Source organism: Micrasema longulum, unplaced genomic scaffold, assembly GCF_059751315.1.
Source record: "Micrasema longulum isolate JH-2025_06_02 unplaced genomic scaffold, ASM5975131v1 h1tg000730l, whole genome shotgun sequence".
Lineage (NCBI taxonomy): Eukaryota > Metazoa > Arthropoda > Insecta > Trichoptera > Brachycentridae > Micrasema > Micrasema longulum.
The window spans coordinates 1,662,826-1,685,753 of record NW_028277925.1 but is presented as its reverse complement, the minus strand read 5'-3'; the positions used below and the strand labels follow the sequence as shown (position 1 = coordinate 1,685,753).

At 31.5% G+C, this 22,928-nt stretch overlaps 1 protein-coding gene across 1 annotated transcript; it reads right to left on the bottom strand.

The window, feature by feature from the left end:
• Positions 1–4,762: 4,762 nt before the first annotated feature.
• Positions 4,763–20,149, bottom strand: Ubc4 (ubiquitin conjugating enzyme 4). Its single transcript, XM_088230091.1, has 3 exons — positions 19,951–20,149; positions 12,842–12,991; positions 4,763–6,352 (listed from the first exon to the last, which is right to left on the bottom strand). The coding sequence occupies exons 1-3, from the start codon at positions 20,011–20,013 to the stop codon at positions 5,969–5,971; spliced, it is 597 nt and encodes a 198-aa protein (XP_088086217.1). The 5' UTR covers positions 20,014–20,149; the 3' UTR covers positions 4,763–5,968.
• Between the last annotated feature and the right edge of the window lie 2,779 nt (positions 20,150–22,928).

The following is a 22,928-nucleotide window of genomic DNA, read 5'->3' as shown; positions in this document are numbered from 1 at the left end:
TTTTTTTTTGTGTTTTAGTCTATTTCAGAAATGAATAGGCACAATGCTGTAACCTTATTAAAAGTTGTGAAATGTTTGGATTTTTATGCATCTTTATAACCTAGTACACATTCTCAAATTCAAATTGTCATTATGTACAAACATCATTATGCCAGGTTACATACAAATTTACTAAACATTAATTATTTGTTTGCATAGTTTATAAAGTCAATATTTATGTCAAATTATTCTAAAATAAAAACGATGTTATTAGTGTTACACATATAATTTTACTCTATTAAAAGAACTTTGATAGTTTCGTATCACCCATCGATGGGAGGACTCTCTCCCGAAACTACAGTTGTGTTATTTTAATAGAATAGACTCGTATGCTAATAACATAAGGAAACAAGTATTTAATTTATCATGAAATGTTACGAAGTGAACACCGATTCAATCAATAAAATTATATTTTTGCTACTCATATTTATAATTGTTAAATTTATATTAATATCTCACACACCATTACTAATGAGTAATGGTTTTGATGAATCAGTTTCTGGTGGAATGAGTTATATCTCATATCAATCAACAAAGATATGAACACCGAAAGTGGAAAATACATACCTAAACATTATACAGTACTGAGCCCATACCAACCATCAGCAGAATACAACAAAAATACAAACGCTCACAATTAGGATACATGAATAATTAATTTATGAAAATGCATTACCAAATAGAAAATTTAGGGTTTTATTATTAGCAATTCACAAATGTATGTTTTATTCATCAGACATTTTATTATAAATTTAACAACAAAGATAGATACAAGTAGCCATGAACTATTTCAATTAAAAATGTTTTGCCAGCTATTTAAAAAAAGGGAAACACTCATAATTTTATCAGATTATGTGAATAAAGCCAAAAAGTAAATACTAAAAGGTTAATGTATAAATTTATAAATCACTGTCTGATTATCAGAATGTGCTATTCTACACATTAACTAACAATTTATGAATTCCATTCTAAGCAGTATTTGGAATATTTAAAATATGAATAGATTTGATACATACATAGTTGTTGCCTATTTAATGTAATTATTACATTCACATTGTTATTTCTGAACATTTAATAGACTAGAGATTGAATAATCTGAAAATCAACCAGTGATAAATAAAAGTTCACGAGTCCTACTACAAGGAATGAATTTCTTAACCTTTTCTCATCAAGTTTTACCAACATGTAAAACGTCATAGGGCAAAGAAAACAGTGTCTTAGACGCACCAGTATAAAAAACCCCAGTACATATGTGCATAATACTTGATATAAACACTAAGGCAGAGAATTTGTGATCTTTAATATATAAATAAATATCAGATAAATAAATATCACATTATGGCGCTGATAGTAATATATAATTGATATTAATCCAATCATAACGATTTTTTTTCTTCAAATTTCACTCTGAAATTTTAGAGAAAGGTTGTTGTTATACAAGTAATAAGCCTTTTTTTGAAAAATTCAAAAAAACTGTTTCTCCATCTCCAGAAAAAAAACAGCATGGAATATATGTGGAATTATTTTTTTATTAATGTTTTTACATAAGTAGATAGTCAATTGGTGTACCAATGCAGTGCCCTATGCACATAAGATGCGCAAAGGGAATGATGATGATGAGATAGTCCATTTCATGAACTTTATAAACTAAGACTTTTTGAAAAAAAGCACCTTTTTCAACACTGAGATTGCAACTCTGCTCACGTTACAAACAGATGAATTTATGGAAACTAAATTTTAATGTAAACATACATGTATTGACATTAACTCGGTGATTATTGTAAAAAAACACTCAATATGACATATAGAATGCCAATGGTTTTTTGGGTTCCATATAGAACTCTTGTCGTGAATGCGTTAATTTATAACAAAATGTTTTTTTTTTACTTAATGACGTTAAATAAAATGATTTTTATCTTTAAAATATTTTTTTTATCTTAGAATTTAAATAATTGTGATGGTTTGATTTTTTTTTACTTTAAATAATATTCTGCATAGTCAGATTTGCTACAAATTATAATTTCAACCCCCTATGAAAAATGTAAATAAACTATCTATTACTTTATATAAACTAATTTAAAACCATAAAATATTATTTACACCTAACTAACAAACCATTTCCATAATGCTAAATAATCATCTTATGTTAGGGTACTTATGTAGTTGAAATATTTACACATGTAACTTATTTTGAAAAGTAATCTAGTCATAGTAAATAGATTTAACTGAGGACATTTTTTTGCTGTATAATATTGTGATAAATGTAGTCGAATTAGGTTTTGTTCATTATGAACTGTAAGTATGATCTGTTTTATATTAATTGAATGGTCAAGAAATTAAAAAAATGTACGTAGGCTAACATTTATCTTTCACGGTCTTATTAGTTTGTAGCGGAAAAATTACACGAATTTCCATTCATGCATGGGGAGTCAACAATATTAAAAACAAATATTTTTTTATTAAATTTACCATGACCTGATAAAAACTGCTGATGTAAACATTGACAGTAGGATCCATACAAAAAAATTAAGTTAATTAACATATTATAGGCGGCCTCCGTGGTGTAATGGCCTTAGCAATGTCTTAACATCACTCACGCACAAAAGGATCCAGGTTCCATTCCCAGTGAGAACGCAAAAATTAATATGTGATTTTTCTCAAGCTCGGGTGTCCTACGATGTAATTCACCACTATAATTGAGCCTCCTGGCCTGTTGTGGTGCAAACAGTATTTATGAAAAAAAAATTGCAAAAATTTAAAGAAAATTAAAATACATATTCTTTAGATACTAAAAAAATTTAAAGTTATTGGTTTTATTTAAACATAATAAGAGCTTGTAAAATTGTGAACACCGCAAATGTGATTTAAAAAAAAAAAATGAATAGTAGTAATATTAAGCTGTTTTATTTACCTTACACCTTTGAAGAAAAAAAAACATTCGTGGCATGAGTAATAAATGATATTTATGGATGAAGTCAGTTTTATAAAATTTAGGGTAGTACTTTCAATCCTCATCGATCAGTTCCGTTTGTATTATGAAATATAAATACTTATATTTTAGAGATGAGTTATGCATGAGCTAAAATTAAAAATCATACCCTTGTCCACACCTGATGGTGCATAGGGTACTGCATTGGTATACTAAATGCAGTGTACATCAATCATATGTTACATGAAGGTAAAGTGATCAGCCTTGAGCTTCAGGTGCCAAGTCCAGGAACATGAAATATTGCAGTGTAAAACCAACCACCTTTTCAATCAGTATTTCATTTTGACCTTCCAAGGAATCAAACCCGGGACCTTAAGCATGGTAGGTGAACGAGCTAACCACTAAACTACGCAGCGGATCCATCTCCACGCAATTTCCTTATTCAGTATTTTTACCTGAGAGTAGCAATTGAGTCAAAAATACTAGTCACATTGAGCAGTCTAAAGTTGATGTAAATTGACGACATAAACAAATTATATGTATATATATATAAATATATATATAAGAGAAATTTTATAAATATTATTCTTATTTGATGCTCCCCTATTTACTTCAGCGTGAAAATGAACATGCTTTTAACAAATACACAACTAATAGAGAAATCCGATAATGTTGAATTACAGCATTATTGCTTTTTTCATTACAGATATCATTTCTATTAACAAGTTAGTACGCCAAACAAGTCAAAACTTATTCTGAAATTATTTATCACTCTCCATAAAAACTATTTTCATACCTTTAGTAATATTGCAACACGTAAAAGGGTTAATAAACACTTGGCACGTTCCCTGGGTATTATACCCTCTTAAAATTTCAAATGAACTGTTCCGAAAAACTATGCTTACCCACTTTTGTCACATTCACAATAAAAATTTGTTGTCTCGTTCGATATAAAATTATTTTCGTCCATCTATAAAGTAGTGTAAATAAAATATACACCAACAATAAGTTACAGTACTGAGATGGATATTTTATTCAGGTATACTGAACAGTTGAATAAAGGTTACTGGATTAACACAAATTGATCAACTTTGCAAGAGGCCATTTTGGGATAAACAATAAAACAAAAAGCAAAAAAGTATAAATCTAAGTTTTTTTTTAAATTTACAGGGAAACTATTTTAATGTGGTGTGCCTACATCTGTACTCATAGGGGTTTGTTTTTACTTTAATAGTTAAACCATAAATACAAACTAATACATATTTGAAAATTAGCATCATTCAATTAATCAAAACTGTGACATAAAATTTTTAACACTACGTACATACAGTTTAACTTTAATATTATAATAAACTTAGCACAAGTTGCTTCCTAAAGAAAAAAATCAGTTTGTATAAGTAACAATATGTGCATCTATGAATCCTTTTGGCCTTGATGATATTCACAAAAATAGTGCTGTCTAAATTATCCGGAATTGTTAAGTCTGTCTTGGTCAATCAAAACAGTTTACTTTTGCCACAATAATTATTTTGAATATTTTTAAATAAACTTTGGCGCAGACTGAATTGAATATGTACAGTTTCCAATATAGAATCGGTTTATTTATATACAGTTGAAAGATACATAAATTAGTATGACAGATTAAGATATAAGTTTGCAATTCACGAGATGTTTTTGTTTATGCAATAAGATGAAGTTAAAAGAGGATACATTTATCATAGACATCCATCCATTTATAATTATAAGAATATTCTATATACACAAAAATACAGTAAATAAAAAAGAAATGGTAACTTTTTGGCAATGAAACAAATCGCTTACCCGACACTGATAAAATGAAAGTGTTGGTAAACAAGCATACATTGAAAATTACAACTAAATGTGATGATCAACGTAAGTTTAGCATTCCGGAATCCTTTGAAATTACTGATGAAATAGAAAGTCATATTATGAATAGGTTCAACATTTTTTAGACAAATATTTTATTTAAGTAAATTTCTGGCAATTTTATCTAGATATTTCAAGAGACAGAATTTATTTTTCAGAAGAATATATAAGTTAACACCAGGCATTTACAGGACTTATGATGTGTCACTTGACAGTTTTGAGTAATTACTTTATGCACAAACATTCAAAATAGTAAAATATATAAGTTTGGTCAAAAAGTTAGTAGGAAGTAAAACAAATTATGGTATTTCTTAAAAGGTAAAAAGTTTGAAAATTATCTTCTCACAATAGTCAAAACTAGCATGTGAACGTTTTTTTTACAGTATCATATCACATAGGAAGTTCTAAAAGTGAATGTAAATACAGATGTTCAAACATGGGCAGAATGGTGAGAGTAAGCTGATCACTTGAACTATACAATGATAGGGCAAAGACCGTGTAAATGCCTAGATATCTATAGTAGCTTCTTAAAAAGAAATTCAACTCAGTTGATATACCTTGAATCTTAAATAGAATGTGTTTAGTAAGATTTTTTTTACACATTGTTACTGTGGATAAAAGTTGCCCATTTTTAAGAGAGTACTAAGTTCTTTGAGGGTACTTACTCTTTGAATTATTTTTAGTTTAAATTTTTATAGTGGAATAAAAAAAAAAATAGTTTTGTGTTTTTTAACCTTAACAATTTTACACATTTACAACCTTGTAGCTCAGTAAAAAGTTATCCACCTATCACACACATTTAGTAATCCCAATAAAATATATTATTAGGTGTAAAATACAATAATAACACATTTAATCTAATCTAGATTATTTTCGCTTTCGTGGCACCATTTAAATAAATGATTACAGGTGATGATTGACATTGAATCTTTTAATGAATAATTTACATTTTTTATAGAAAGCCAGTGTCAAATTATCACAATTATTATGAATTTTTAAACGACCTACCCATAAAAATCAATCTGTTACTTGTCGTTTTATTTTGAAAATGAATTACTCCGTAAATCATTTGAAAGTGATGGATATATTTTTTTAAGGAATAGAAAAAACAAACTAACTGTACAGGAAATCAATAGCTTTTTGCTTATCCCAGTTGCATGTAGAGAGAGCGACAATAGCTCGCGTTTCATCAACGCCAATATCCGTGAGATGTTTGGACTTCTCCTCAAAGACAGTGTTGTTGTGAGGTCCTCCAGCAAACTTGTGTGTCCAATGCCTGGCGGTAAGACAAAACATCTCGTGGTTTTGCTTGAACTGCTTGGCGACCACAGCATCTTGAGGGTCATCTGGTTCGGCAGCCGACATAAGCGCTTGTAGGGACAAGAGAACCGTTCGCAGTGTCATGGCTGCCGCCCACTGATCCTTCAAGATGTCCAGGCAGATAGCTCCGGTAACCGACGAGATGTTAGGATGCCATATCTTCGTAATAAATTTCACCTGAAAGTATGTTATAAAATAACTTTGGAAACTTTTCTTAGAACAAACTTAATTTATTACAGGCAGTTTTTATTTTGAAATATCAAATACTATTAATATTATGAATATTCAATAAAATCATATTAATTGAAATTAAAAATAATCATTGCCTAGATAAATAATGTTTTGTTTTTTCCTTAAAGACAAATTTCCATGATTTTTAAAAAAAAAAACAGTCTAGGACATTTACAATGATTACATCAGAGAACACCTAGGTTTGAAAAAATCCGATGTTATTATTGTATTAGGTATACAACTTTGCTTCCGCCGTTTTTCGGTAGATGGCTTTAGCTGTAAGTAGTGGCCGAAATAAATAGATCAGACACATCATGCAATAAACTCGGAAATCTGTCAACATAATCTCATAGAAACATTAGTCGATTTGTGTCTGCATCATCAAGTTATTTTTGATTTAAAATGTCAGTTTATGAGCCAAATTCTCATTATTTGCGGGAGGTTATCCTTTTCTGCTTTAATATGAAGATTTTTGCGGCTGAGGCTCATCAAATGCTCTCAAATTTTATAGTGAGGTGAAAGAATGTGTCGTGAGTGGTTTTGACCCTTCAAAAATAGTAACTTTCACATCAAAGATAGCCATAGTGGTGGAAGAGAGAAGGTTTTCGAAAAAGCAGAATTGGAGACATTACAAGTCAAAAAGAATTGGCACGATCATTGGGAGTGACTCAATAAGTTATTCCTAAATGCTCCAAAATCATGTGAATAATTCAGAAGCAAGGAAATTGGGTGCCATACACATTGAAACCGAGAGATATTGAACGGCATTTGTTTGCTCGTGAACAGTTGCTTGAAAGGCAGACTGAAGGAATTTCTGCTTCGCATTGTGACTGGGGATGAATAATGGGTCCATTTCAATAACCCATAGCGCAGAAAATCATGGAGATTTCCCGGCCATGCTTCCATGTCGACAAACAAACTGAATATTCAAGGCTCTATGGTCATGCTCTGTATTTGGTGGGGCCAGCTTATTATGATCTGTTAAAACCGAGTCAAACAATCACGGGTGATGGTTATCGAATGCAATTAATGCGTTTGAGTCGAGCATTGAAAGACAAACAGATTAAGTGATTTTGTAGCATGACAATGCTCGACCCTATGTTGCGAGTGGTCAGGACGAAACGTTGATATGTGAAATCCTACCCCACTCGTCGTATTCTCTAGACGTTGCTTCCTCTGACTATCATTTGTTTCGATCAATGGCACACAGCCTGACCAGCACTTCCGGTCTTATGAAGAAGTAAAAAAAATTGGATTAATTCATGGATCGCTTCCAAAGATGACAAGTTTTTCCAATGCGCAATTTGTAGGCTGCTTGAAAGATGGGAGAAAGTAGTGGCCAGCGATGGACATTACTTTGAGTCAAAAATTTATAGCCAATTTTTAACAATAAGGCCTCGAATAAGGACAGCAGATGCCAAGTTGTACACCTAATAATCTTACTGGGAACTTCTGTGCGCATGCAGCGTTATAGCCACAATATCAAGGGATTTGTCAAGAAATTGGTTTTACTAGTCACATACAATAGGGTCTTGTCATATTTTTAAATAAGTAAAACATTACAATGGCAACAGATTTATAATTTTTTCCGTGCTATGTGAGATAAAATTCTTACTAAGGCCTTAAATACGCATATTTTGAATTATCGGAAAATTAATGTTTTGTGCATTATGTTACCAGCGCTATACAACGCTCGAGTTGTACGCAATGGTTGTTAGAAGCGTGGATGATGGATGAAGTCATTGTGATGTGACGCTAACGGCAAGACATTTTATGTGTGCTCTAAAATCAAAAAATACGAATGGAAACTCATTTTTTATGCAGTGATAGTTCTGTAGTTAAAACCGTAAAACATCCACACTAAATATTTCAAATGTTTTCAACTTTATTACCGATTTGTGAAACCCTTGTTCTAAGGTTTTAGAATAATCAAATATTTGACCCGTGAATCTCCAAATATGGTTATGTTACATAATAATAACTAAGTGTTTGATCAAATAATTTTCTATTCATATTTTACACACATGAATAAAGGTGTTTATAGGAAATAAACATATTTTTGTTTAATATTCATATGTTTATTAACAAAAATAATAGGTTATTATTATTTTTTTAATAATCAGAAAATGAAAAAAAAACATAATCGCAATGTTTTATTAGTACAGTAAGCTTTCCAATATAGAAGCTTCCATTACTGCATGTACAGAGTGAAGGTTTAGGTACAGAACATATTCAATTCAAATAGGATTGATTCGATACTTGCGGAGTCAAACAATTGCGCAAATTCTGCTTCGAGATCAATTTTGTCTGCCTGAATATATCTGCTACGCTATTTTACTAACACATAGTTATTGAAATAATAATTATTTTCATTAATGGAAATATTAAATGCTGTAATAAAATATAAATGTTTTGAAAAGCCTTCATTAACTGTAATTATCAAAATTCCAAGAACTAAATAATTATTTATGTTTGATGTTATCAAATACAAAATATTATTGACAAGCTTGATATCTGTGTCTCAGGATGCAATAAAAAACAAAACAAAAAAACTCGATTGAACAGGACTAAAATTTATTTTTCTGTCAATAATTTGCCAGTACATCTTTTCAAATTTCTATTGAAAATATTGTATTTATTATGTCTTGATTTTTATTTGTTTGAAGAGTAATAAAGTATCACAGTGTAAGTCATCTCATTTATTCAGGATCAAGTCAAAATCATTTATTCAGGATTCTAGCTTTATTTAACACATAGAATTGTATTCTTTATCCTCAAATTTATAATCAAGAATATTATTTTTTGAATTCTTGTCTGTTTTCCATTGACATATATGAATATCGTTAAATAAAAATAAGCTGTCCGAATTTCAGCTTCCATAACAAGGCAAAACACATAATATTTAGAATGTTACTAAAAAAATACTGTTTTCCTATGATTAATAAAAAGTGACATTTTATTATTTAAAATAAATTACTGTCGTTTATAAAATTTCAACTCCAACATAAGTTTAACTCGTTTACAGATTAAATAATTTTGATCTTGATTCCCGACTTGCCTATTTACATAAGTATGACTATTTAGAAAAATAACAATAAAAATTAATCGCAGCATCATATACATAATGAAGGGATGTTAACTTATTCTTAAGTATAAATATGTCAATACTCAAGTACCAAATATAGAGCTACATTTTAAATGTAAGTGTGTACATTTAGAATATCAGACTGACATTGTATGATTGATAAAAAACATTCTAATTATATGTTTAAAATTTAGACAGTTTTTTATGCTGAGGAAATATTGATCTTTAGAATAAACCAAATAAGTTGATTCTAAATGCATACATAGATTACTGAGAGCGAGTAAATATTAAAAATGGCTTTTCGGGATCCAGTGACACGACAAGGCAAACCGTTTATGTTCAGACTGCATTCTGAGGGTTAAATTTAAAAAAATCAGTCAAATAAAAAAAATTAAAAATTCGTTCCTCGTAAATTATGACTGATTTTACAGAGAATAGGAACAAATTTGTGGTTGGGGAACTTGGATAAAAAAATTACATCTAAAATCTTTCTCTAAAATTACTTTATTTTAAAAGTGTGTTAGTTGTGAAACACGCATCAAGTATGCATTTTCTAATATATTCAATATTGCATATTGAATATCCCACAGATGTATTTCACTAAATATTATATTAACAACATTCTAAATTATGTCTTAAAAAATACCAAGAAGTAAAAAAAAATAATCATACTTTTAAATGTGTTTACTTTTTTCTAGATAAAAATTGTAATTTCAGTGTGAGCTTTGTTTTAATTATTAGATAAAGTATCAATAGCTAATTGAATAGCTATGAATCGAGTTTATTCACATATTTTATAAATGAAAAGTTGACCAATCAAATATAATTAATAATATATTTGAGATAGCAACAGTAACATATTTTTTACGACTAAATAACAATATTTCTAGCCTTAAATTTAATTATAAATAAGTTTAGTACGTAGGATTAATAAATATGTCAACAATGTTTCTAAAAAATATGGTTGATGTATGTATTATTAAAGATAGATAAAATTAATGTAAATTGACATATGCATCTAAATTTGTTGCAACAGAGAGGAAAAACATTTTTAAGAGGGGAATACGGAAGTCTAGGCATTTACAGCGCTTATGACCTGTCATTAGCTGGTGTAAGTGGCCACTTTACATATTTGAAAACATGGATATATACAATATACATTTTCTAAAAATAACACTAAACAATTTAATCTACAGAAAAATATTTAGATATTTGCAAAGAATTGTATGATTATGTAGCAATTCAAAGTGTGCTCAAAAAATGTTTGACCGGAAACGATACAAAGGCAGTGTTCTTTTCTAAGATTTTGGAAAGCACCTTCGATTGATTTAATTTGATTTTCCAATTCTATGCGTTAAACACCATCATGTGCCGATAGGGATATGATGATGATCATACCTATTTGAATAAAAAAAATATATATTTGTGTGCAAGGATTGTACTGTATGTACAAGGAAGTGATGTATGGTTTAATTGAAAAAAAAAACATTTATTATAAAAAGGAAATGTTTCAATTTTAGTGTTGCATAGCATATGGGGTACCATTTGACACCTATTAAAAATATCAACCATCCTAAGGCTTCATATTTATTTATACCAAATTATTATTCTGAAATTAATCCACAGCCGGTGGAGAGATCGCTCACAACATATTTATCGGTTGATTATGGTTAAAACATGGTTGTCTTGTTTTGACCATAGTTGCACTGCACATGTGAGTTAAAAATAATGACTACTTATTAAACATCATGCGCGGTCAGTTCATGGAACAGATGGAAATATTGGTTCCCTAAATTTTACCGCAAGAATATTTAAAAATTCATAATGATATTAATAAAAAAAGTATGTAAAATTATTTATAATAATAAACAAATAATAATGTTAATTTGTTGTTAAATGCAACGATCAGTGACAGAATCGACAGTCTAATCAAATTTGTGACGACAATGAAATACGCAACCATCCGTCGCCAAAGGCGAGAGCTAACTGCGCTTGTGGTCTAAAAAATGGCAGCGCATTGCGCAGTTCTTTTAATAAGCAACGAATTCATGCAGTTCCATAGAGGAGGGGCATCGGTATTAAAATTCTAAGTCCGCGCCTGCACATTCAAAATTTTAAATGATTTCTGGAACCAATTCAAAAAAGCCGATCTAAATTCATTCTTTCATTATGCTGTACTGTGTTTTAACAAATTAAGGACTAGAATCGCTTGACCCAACTGAATTTGAACTATTCATGCTAAACATAACTACTGCGGTATCATAAGAACACAAAATCACTTGAATTTCATAGTTTGGTATTTTTTGTTCCACTTATTAGAAAAAAATTACATTATAGTTTAGTTTGTTTGTTTTGTGCTTAATACATAATCCGATTACGCTATTAGTGAGAGTAAATTTTTGTTTTTTTTTTTTAAATCATACAATTTTTTTCACCTACTGCACTAAACTATTATTTTTTAAACGTCTTTACGAAACAGCTTAATTTGTGAAATGGTAACCGCTATTGCTATGTTTATAAAAAAACCGAAATGCTCATATCTAATCTTTGCAAATACAGCCCCTTTATTTGATCTTTTCAAGTTTTAACCCAGACAATAATGAGGATGCAAGAATAAATATAATTTTACAAAATATGTTCACAAAGTTGCAGGGTTCATACATTGCGCACACAATAAATACAACAAAATATAAATTTTTATTAAGGTTCGCAGTTCATTGTAAGACATCGCACTGATAAAGATGAGTAGTATTTTTAGCGCTGGACCTAACATAACATAGTTGCAAGATGTGCATATAAATCAGAGGTGGATTATTAAAATATCGCATTTATTGAATTGTGGGAGAGCGCATCGACATTGGACATACATATATAAAACTAATATTTGAATAAAAAAAACTTTGTAATTTTCCAAGTCACACAATTTAATAAAAAAATTATCAAATTAAAATTAAACTAATATGCCGATCGGTTTCAGAACACAACTGTTCCTATGTCAATACAATTTTTGTTTGGTTAAAAATCATACCAAAACCATATAAAACATTTTAAGTATCCAATACATCAATCGATGAAATTGAGATATGTTCAGTATTCTGTGTCCAAAACAGGTTGGCATATTATGTTTGATTTTAGTAGTTAAAAAAAACTGTACATGTTTGTACATAAGCGAGGAGTAAAAGAATGGCAAAACAGTGTTATGCATGATTAAATAGTAGACAGGTACTGCAATTTAACAAAATATTTTAATTTATAAAGTCATCTAATACTGAAATAATGGTCAGATTCGCCAAAGCTCGATTTTTATTGGGAATGACCATTTGGATTTTTTTTTCTGAAATAAAGCATACCTTAGGTGGATTGAAGGGATAGGTTTCAGGAACTATAATCTCAAGGATGAACCTCCCATCTTCATATGGAGTGTCGGTTGGACCAACAATCTCACCCAAAAGCTCTGTCCACAAATTATCTTTTACTTCAATTTTGATGGAGCATTTTGTCTGTAAAATAGAAAGAATAGTTTTATTTTATTTTTTACTTATAATGATTCATCACCAGGAAATCCCATGCCGAGGAATACATTTTACAAGTTTTTTTGACAAAGAACATTGATTTTTATTTCACTATATATATATATATATATATATATATATATATATATATACATACACGGTGTTTCAGAGCCAGACCGCGAAACATCAGAGGAACATTCCTCATTCAAAAAAAATCTTTATAATTTTTTTTTATTTATAATCTGAAATTAGAGTAAATCTTAAATTCTTAGCATCCCTTCCACAAACACCTACCCAGCTGCTTCCCTTGTCCGCGTCCAGAGCTTATAGTTTTGTTGGTCAAATACATTTTTTATCTATTTTTTTTTGTATGGTAGAGGTTTACGGAAGGGATGCTAGTGTGAGAAATTAAAGATTTACTCCATTTTCAAATTATATAAAGAAAAAACATAAAAAAGTGAGATTATGGAAAAAAAAAAAATAAAGATTATTTTAAAAGTTTACAGTGAGGAAATGTTCCTCTGAAGTTTCACAGTCTAGCCCTGAAATGCAGTGTATATTTTTCGCTGCCAAAAGGTTAAATCAGCCACTCCACTGAGCAACTAGGCTGTTCATTAAATGCCATTCAACCGAAGTTGAATTAAGGATTAAGTTAAGCAAAGAAACTTTTTTTAAATTATTAAATTTAACCCAACCTATTGTTACCTAACATAACATAACAATTAATTATTATTAATAATTATTATTATTATTGTTGTATTAAAATTAAAGATGCTAAGCAACGTTCAACCCTTTTGTTAAATGTTCGTTCAACAAATGGTCTAGCCCTTCAGTTGAATCCCGGCATTTAATGAACAACCTAACGGCTCAGTGTAATGGCTGATTTAACTATTTGGCGGCAACATATATATATATATATATAGACAGGTAATATAGAATTCAGTAAATAGAATATATTTTTTCAATTTAAATGTTCTTTGACAAATAACAATTTTTAGCATTTTTAAATATAGTAATAGGGTATTGAATATTTGCATATAACCCACTTACCAACTTTTCTATGTCTACCCACTTTCTATGTCCCTATAGTAATAGGGACTTGATTAAATTATTATTATTATTATTCGTTATAGGCAGGAAGCCTTTGCTGATGCGAGTATATCTCGTGTACTGCTTTTTGCCCAAGTTCTTCTTCCTTCAAAAAAGCACCTAAACGGTTTTTGAACTGGCTGACCGAAACGGAATGGAAAACTTGGCAATTTATTCCAGTCTGAAACTACCCCGCTGGAAAGAAAGTTTTTTGGGATTGAGGTGGAATTGGGGACGATAAAGCTTCCAGTTATGAGCCCGTAAATTTGTGTTGGGATTTAATTGATACATCTCATGCAGGGGGAGTCACAGTAAGGGGATTAAGAATACAGTTCTGTGTGTGAAATAGAACCAATATTCTGAAGAGGGAAATCGAGTGGAGATAAATCCGCTCTGTAGTGTAGTGGTTGGCGCGGTTCATCTTCCATGCTTGACCCGGGTTTGATTCCTGGGAAGGTCTAGATTAAATATTGATAAAAAAAGGTGGTTCAACACTGCAATATTTGATGTTCCTGGAGCGTAAGGCTGATCACCTTATCCTCATGTAACTAATGATCGATATTATTTAGTGTACCACCAGGTGCGGACAAGGGTATGATATATGATATTTTGAGTATGCCTAAATTGTGGCACCTCACTAGGGCCCAAAACAGCGAACTATTGTGTTCTGAGATTAGGTCCCTCAGAAGAATACCGTATAGATGTGTGGTAGTTTGACTGTGAGAGGAATGTTGCAGTAAGATAACGGAAGCGGTTATAACTGTCACTAAGCAGAGGCAATATGGCTGTCTAGGTCAAATACTACAGATGCTTCCCAAGAGTCTTAACTGCTCTTGCCTACTATAAACATATTTTCGATCAACATTTTATGTTGGTAGTCAAATCCAAAATAACGCATAGTAGTATTAATTACTATAGCACAATCAGTCAAAGACGGAGAACCTTTTTGAGAAGGGAACATGGAAGTCTACTCATTTACAGGGCTAATAATTCACCATTCTGCCTATGTTTAAACTTACACATTTCTCCAATTCCTCCATATATTGATTTTTATAAGGCAAGAGAGCTAAAACCTTTATTGATGTAGGAGAGATTTTTCTGAATAATTTAATCTACTAGGAAATGCCTGAAAACACCTTTATTATCAATAAACAAAACAGCACTCGATGACAAACCACTGAAAAGCTATTTATCGGGACCTTTTGTTATCATTTAATTTTTTTATTTTACCAAAATGAAGATTCCAAAATTAAACTACTATTTTACAATGCTTCTTTTATAAAAGTTGCTTCAATCAACAATATTTTTAGTATATCCAGTTTGGATATCCGTATCATACTGCAATTAAAAGATTTTTGATTATTTTTTACTAAATATTTATAAGAATATTAGTATTCTTTTTTCATACCTCATGGTGTATAGGGTACTTTTGGTACACCAAGTGTATCTCGACCATCTGTTACATGAAACTAAGGTGATCAGTCTTACGCTCCAGTCCAGGGACTTGAAATATTATTGTGTAAAAACACATTTTTAAATTAATATTTCATGTCGGGAATCGTACCTGAGACCTCTTACAGATGCACTAATCATTTGACTATGCAGCGGACAATATATGATTACAGTAAAATAAAAACATATAATGTACTCTTGGAAATTTTAAATAAATAAAAGGATCTACCGACTTTTAATGTCGGCTGAAAACATCGCAGTCTATAAAAAAAACATATTTTAAACACCCTATTTATTTCCAACAATAAACCGTCAATGATTACTGCAATATATTCGTTATGGGAACTATAGGCTGTTAATTTTAATTATTGGTTTTTTTTTATTCTAAAATAATGTCAGTTTTTCTGATAGTCCAGTGGCATGTTTGGTTGATTCGGAAGTAATATATTAAGAGAATGGTTTTACATTCCCCTGCTGAAAAATACATTTGATAATTATGCGGTATTGCAGTTGTATTGCACCAACGATATTTAAAATCAATAATTTATTTTATCTTCTACTTTTTGATAAAAGATCCGTAATCAATATTTACGAGGAACCAAGTGATCCAAGTATTATAAAGGAAGAATTTGAAAAGGCCATATCACAAATAAAACATGGCAAAGCAACCAGTCCGGATCTAATAGAGTGTGGAGGTCATCACCATCAAGCCGTAAAGTTGGCAAGACCGACCAACCTTCTGGCTCGTAACGCGCAACCCGATGCAACGTCAACTCGGAGAAGTAATTGAACGTCGTGCAGCGAAAGAATATGCACTATTCATCTTGACATTTTGTGTCACCCGTCCACCAGCTCTTCGCCAGTGTTCGCTATTGTAAAGCGTACCCATCTATACAAGAGAACCATTTTAAAAACACTTGGATTCAAGCAGCGTTGATCTTCTGCTTAAAATTTTTAACAAAATATATGACACGGGAAAGATACCAACACAATGGTAACCATCAGAATTCATCACACTGCCTAAAAAACCACTGTAACAATATTTAAAGATATTTTTATGAATCTTGCAAAACAGGCTTTGGAGAAAGATTGATATGCATGAAAAATATGTGTTTTATCGACTATGAGAAGGCATTCGATAATGTAAGAAACGATAAGTTGCTAGACCTTCTTAACAAAATTGGGTTGGATAGGAAAGATATAAGGATTATCTATAACCTCTATTGGAATCAATCTGCACACGTCCGTATAAATTAAATTAAAACTGATAACATACATATTCTGAAAGGTATAAGGCAGGGTTGCATACTTTCGCCAATGCTTTTTAACTTATACTCCGAATTTGTATTTAGAGAGGCATTGCAAGATGTTGACATAGGAATTAAAATAAATGGTAAAGTAATCAATAAAATAAAATACGCTGATATAATGCCATTATAGCTGATACTGCCGATCATCTACAGCAACTTGTCGACAAGGTAAATAATGTAGGAAAAGAATTCGTACTCAAAATGAACGCTCTTAAAACCAAAGATATGGTGGCCAGCAAACGGAGAGGCATTGACATCCATCTCACTATAGATGGTAGTGGGATAGAACAGGTTACCCGTTTTAAATATCTAGGATGGTGACTAAATGATGAGTGGAATCCGGATTAGAAATAAAGACCAGAATTGATATTGCTAGATCAACCTTCTATAAAATGCAGAAACTCCTGTGCAACTGAGATCTGAGACTAAGCAGAAGATGGAGAGCAATAAAAGCTTATGTATAGCCAGAGTTGCTGTATCGAGTGGAGGGTTGGACTATTAAAGTTTCAACGATGAACAGAATTGAGGCCTTCGAACTTTGGTTGTGCAGAAGAACGCTTCGAATCTCATGGACTGATCGTGTCTCCAATGAAGAGGTTTTAAGCATTATGAACAAAGAGAGGGAGTTACTGACCACTGTCAAAAGAAGAAAAGCCTCATACTTTGGTCACATATTCCGCAGTGAAGAGTATGCCCTTCTTCAACTTATTATGGAAGGAAAGATAGAGGCCTGGCGGGGTATGGGACGGAAAAGAGCATCATAGCTCAGAAATCTCCGTCTGTGGTTCGGTGTGCCGGATGCAGCAGCGCTGATTAGACTGCCCCAGGATCGTGATGAATTCAGAACGATGGTTGCCAACCTCCGGTAGGAGCGGCAAAAGAAAAAGAAGAATTTATTTTATATTGCTGTAAAAAGTCTATTCTAAACCTATTCTTCGTGCAAAAAATAAATAAAACTAAAATAAAATTGTTAAATGTCTTCCTTGGCACGGGGTTTTCCCGGTGAGGAACACATTGGTAATTCAATTATACAATTTATTCTTGTGAAGTATTAAATAAAATAATAAATTATGTTTTTCTACAGATCTATTAATTTTGTCTCTGGCTACTGAAAGTAAGTTCAGCAATGCTTTTTGAACATGAGTATTTCTTGGCGCATTCGTCTATTATGCAAAGATCTCGGGGTCGATTTCTGACATAGTTAAGATATAATATTTTTGATTTGAATTAGATTTTTTGCAACGGCTAGGCCTGCTTGGCGGGGTGAATGATGGGGCACGTAGCGCGAACGGTATATAACATTAAACTTCTTAGATTTGGTATATAACATCTACATTTAAAAATAAACAATCACTCTGAAGTTTGGCTTTTACTCATCTCTACTCTCTACTCCCCGACCCGGCTTTCTAATCGACTTTATTCCACTTTGCTTGACACCTTCGCATCACCTTGGACTTGGATTTTGGACTTTTCTCCCTACGGATTCCTGACCACGGCGAACTGGAAACTTCAACTTGAAGTAAGAGGCCCTTCTGAGGACATCTCCAGCCTCGACGAGTTAGCTGGGTTGCCTAGCCTCCACTGCCTTTTGACCAGTGGAGAACCACAACACGACGCCGGTAGCGCATTAGCTACAATATTGTTTAATCTAAATTTCAAAAGGCGTAATCTGCCGGTCAAAAAGAAATTATATTTTAGTTACATAAAACTTTTAACTGATTTTTTTCAGAAATAGCTCAATAAAAAATTGTAATTATCTTATTTTTATTCATAAATAAAAGATATTGCGATATACAATAAGATCAGCGTTTTAAAATACCAAAGTGGTACGATTACCTTACTTTTTTCAGACAGCAGCTGTAACATTTTTACAATAGGGTGAGCGCAAAAATGGCTTTGCATATTCAATTTAATGCCAGTAGATCATATAATTATTTTTTACAAATAAACAAATTAAAACAAAACAATACTTTTTTGCTTATGATCTCTTCAACTGCCTTTGAAATAAAATGCATACAAACATAAATGCCGTGTACTTTTATTTGTATTATAATAAATAGATTTTTATCTGAATTAATAACATCAATTCAGTTCGGCAGTTCAAGTGAGAACTACAGGACGCGAACCTAATTTGGGAGTTGACAGAAATGCCCGGAGGCTCTTTATGGACACCATATTATGATCAAACTAGGGGGCGGATATGGAATGATTATGAATAGTATTATTCGGCACAGCGTTTTAAGATTTCAGTTTAAAAAGATTAAAAGGAATGCTCCGGTATAAATCCCCTTTTTACAACTTTCGCCAAGTAATTGTTCTCTCACTAGCTTTTATTTATATTTACATCTGGAAAATCATAAAATTCAAGAAAACATAAAAATAGCATTATGTAGGTACTCGTAGATATCTACATACTTATTTTGTTATTTCAATATATAAATCGTTGATTTTTTAATGATCTTTGTTAGTTTTCACTCAAATTAAATAAATAAAATCACACAAGTAACGACACATAATTTAATACGCCTTGAAAACTTAAGTTGACAGATGTCAGTTAACAATAAAATAGTGGGACGCGCGCGCAGATATTGGTTGAAAAATAGGACCTGAAGTAGAAAAATTGCATGAAAAATCATTTACGAAAAAAAGGAGTATAAAATAAGGTGATTCTCGGTCCGCGAAATGTCAAAGTATATAATAATATTGTAACTGGACTAGAAGCGTTGTTTATTAATAAGGGTTTCCCAGGTCCGTTTTCCCGAGCAGATGGTTGAGCAGACACAATAATGGAAAATAAAACCAAAAGAAAAGGCAAGTCATATTGATAGACACGCAGCTATATTATTGGTTGCAGAAATGCAGGATCTTAAGGCTAACTTGAGCGGGCTCACTGCTGGGGTGGTCATAGAAGTAAGAGTTGATAAAGGTTAAAAACGTCACAATGAAACAGTGATTTTTAGAAATGTAAATCACACAAAAAACGTACTCGGGCACGCAGACGAGTTTTCGAGATACTATTCTGTCGAAAGTGACAGAATGCGGGTCTGTTTTAGGGGAGTTCACTCATATTGCGTATTAAAAAATATCGTATCTTACCTCCTCGCTTTTGATAACTTCTTGAAACTCCCGTTTTATCCTCTGGATGGCGATATTCGCCATATTTCGATGACCAACAATTTCAGCTAACAACCAAACACAGCAGCAGAAAAAGCAATTTCTCAATTCTTAAATATGAATATCTATGAAATCAAAGAATGAAAGTTATCTGAGCTTTCTACTTTTCTAGAAGGACTCGACCTTGACGCCATATTATTTCGATTTAGTCTTTGAGAGAAATAGTCTATGGATAGTTGTAGCAGACAGTAGGTACCCATTATAGCCCAGACAATTTACTTTTCGGCGGAAAAAAAGCCCGGAGTTTTGAAACTTGGCATGATTATTATCATTTAGCGAAGAATATTCTGTCAATAAATTCAAGTAATTAAAATTTTCTATAAAAAAGACACTTAAGTATACCTCAATGGCTGTTCAAATCATCTTTATGAGATTGATAAAGTGCCAAAAACATTTTTTCACCGGTTTGCGACACTTCCTTTGGCATTGATGAGGCATTGTAAAATACATCGGCAATGGCTATAAGACGTTTATTTTTTGCCAAAAGTTTAACAATCAGTGCTTTTGAAACTCAACAGGGCAGCGTAAAAACACATTACCGCATTCCTTCCGTGCACCTTAAACGTACACCCTGACTATAATTAGATAGGTTTAGGGGTACTACAGGAGTTCAACAGGTTTGCCTCTTTGCATCGTTCCTGTACGTTGTCTTAACACACTTCTTCGTAAGGAAATCAACATCACCAGATCGAGGATAATTAATATGTAAAATGTTCTGATGCCCCGCTTCCTGATCAAAGATAATTAATATTTCTGTAGAATGTTTTATTTTTTAAACTTTCTACTGAATATGCTGTATAATTTTTAGGTTATTTTTTTAAATATAAACTTTGTATGATTTTTCGTTTAATTTTTGGTTTAATTTTTTTAAATATAAATCTTGGGTATAAGGTGATTAATGTTTAAAAAAAATATAAATTAAGCCAAATATGTTAATATTATAAATGTTTGTTAAAGGCAGATTTGCCGTTTATGTTTATAAAATAAAATAAAATAAAATATGTGAATGTCAGATTGAGGAGGAAGATCTAAATCATGTTTTTCTTTATGCCCTATAAATTATTGTTATTCCGAGTTCCTATCCGACCTCTCCGATATCAACGTTCTCCGATATTCCCTACTCATATTTTAACTCCCTTGTCCCCACCCAATAAACATATATTCAAAATTTTCTGTAAATATGTAGTTATAAATAGTATGAAGTTGTAAATAAGTTAAATATTTTGTAAAGTGTATGTAATATTGAATACTAACTTATATATAGTACTAACACTTGTTCGATACTGCTTGAAACACCGTATTTAGGCGTGAAAATGCCAAAAAAAAACTAAGAAGAAGAAGACGGCGATTTGACAGCTTTTCATTATATTATTCGTGATTCGTGATTTCAATTTCACCATAGATTAAAAATATTTGGTTATTTCTTCACCTTCTTTTATTTTTTTGGCTTTATAAACTCCAAACTGGGGTATTCTAGCCAATGTCGAGTATCAGATCGAATTTACAGTCATGTGTTAGTACTATGAATCGATTTATTTTATAAAAGATTTTCGGACAACAAGTCATGTATGTTGGTAGATGGTGGAATAATATATAAAGAAATAATTTTAAAATTCAGGCGGAGCAGGTTTCTGAAAAAAAAATGAAAGTGGAAAATTTCAAATCAATTTAAAAAATAATAAAAATGTGAATGTTAGTTAATAAAGAATAAAAAAATGCGTTGCGTTTTGCAGATAGTTATTTAATACATAATTTAATGACCATTTTAAGCAAAACAGAAAAAAAAATGAAAAACGCCTGCAACATTTTGTTTACATTATTTTTTTATAACTTACTGATAGTAAAAAAACGTATAATATTACGGAATATAACCGCAAGTATTTTTTAAAAATTTGACCGGTACGTGTTGCTACTAATTTTCGCAAGATAAATAATAGATAAGATAATATTATTATTCTAAAGTGGTGAAATATGGAACCACGCATAAATTGCGTGGATTTGTAAATATTGGAGTTCCACTCGTCGGAGTTGGGAGATGTTTGGACATGTTTACTTACTGGAAAAGGAAGGAGTGATATGCAGGGTGGCCGAAAAACTGACGTCCAAAGGTAAAATATGTAGGTGCCTCATATTAAGGAGTATTCAAATCACCTCCATATATGTTCCGTGATTTTCTGTAGTTTTCGAGTTATGGGTTTTTAACGGGTTTTAGAAAATTTTTGAACTGATCGGTTTTTTTTGTTTTTAATTTGAAAAACTTTGTTTTCGGATTTTTTTAAAACTAATATTTTTAAATAATACTTTCACGCATTCAATAATTACCTTCCTAACATTAATAAAAGCAACAAAATTTTTGACCTAAAAATGCAAAATTTAAGTTGGAGTGAGTCAGACTTGAATTTTCAACTGAAAATTGAAAATCTAAAAAGCTATTCTTTAGTTTCTAAGTAACTTTGAACACTGTGCTAAACTCTTTTTGGGCTTTTGTAATGATACAAAATGTAGTACTCAATTCGCTGAAATCAGTCTTTGAAGATACTGAGCTGGAAAATGACTAAAGCTAGGGTTTCCTAGGACAGCGGTGCCCGTATCTTAACGGCCGTAGTGAACGGTGATGCGGTGGACAGCCGTCGTAACGGTAATTAGAGAGTTGTTTCCTAGGAAAACGGTGTTGATAACACCGTTAAAAAATAAAACCACTCTCTAGCCACCTCTACGACGGCTGTCCACCGCATCACCGTTCACTACGGCCGTAAAGATACGGGCGCCGCTGTCCTAGGAAACCCTAGCTTTAGGATAATAATGATAGAAAGTGTGTAAACTAACAAAAAATAACCGTTTGAAATAAAATGGCGAACACAAGATGAGAATGATTGAGGAATTTTCCGCGTCAGTATTTT

Excerpts from the sequence above, each read along its gene's own strand:
- Ubc4 (XM_088230091.1), bottom strand. The coding sequence starts at position 20,013 with ATGGCGAATATCGCCATCCAGAGGATAAAACGGGAGTTTCAAGAAGTT. Across the intron at positions 12,992-19,950 it reads AAGTTATCAAAAGCGAGGAG|ACAAAATGCTCCATCAAAAT; the intron begins GTAAGATACGAT and ends TCTATTTTACAG. Across the intron at positions 6,353-12,841 it reads ATCCCTTCAATCCACCTAAG|GTGAAATTTATTACGAAGAT; the intron begins GTATGCTTTATT and ends ACATACTTTCAG.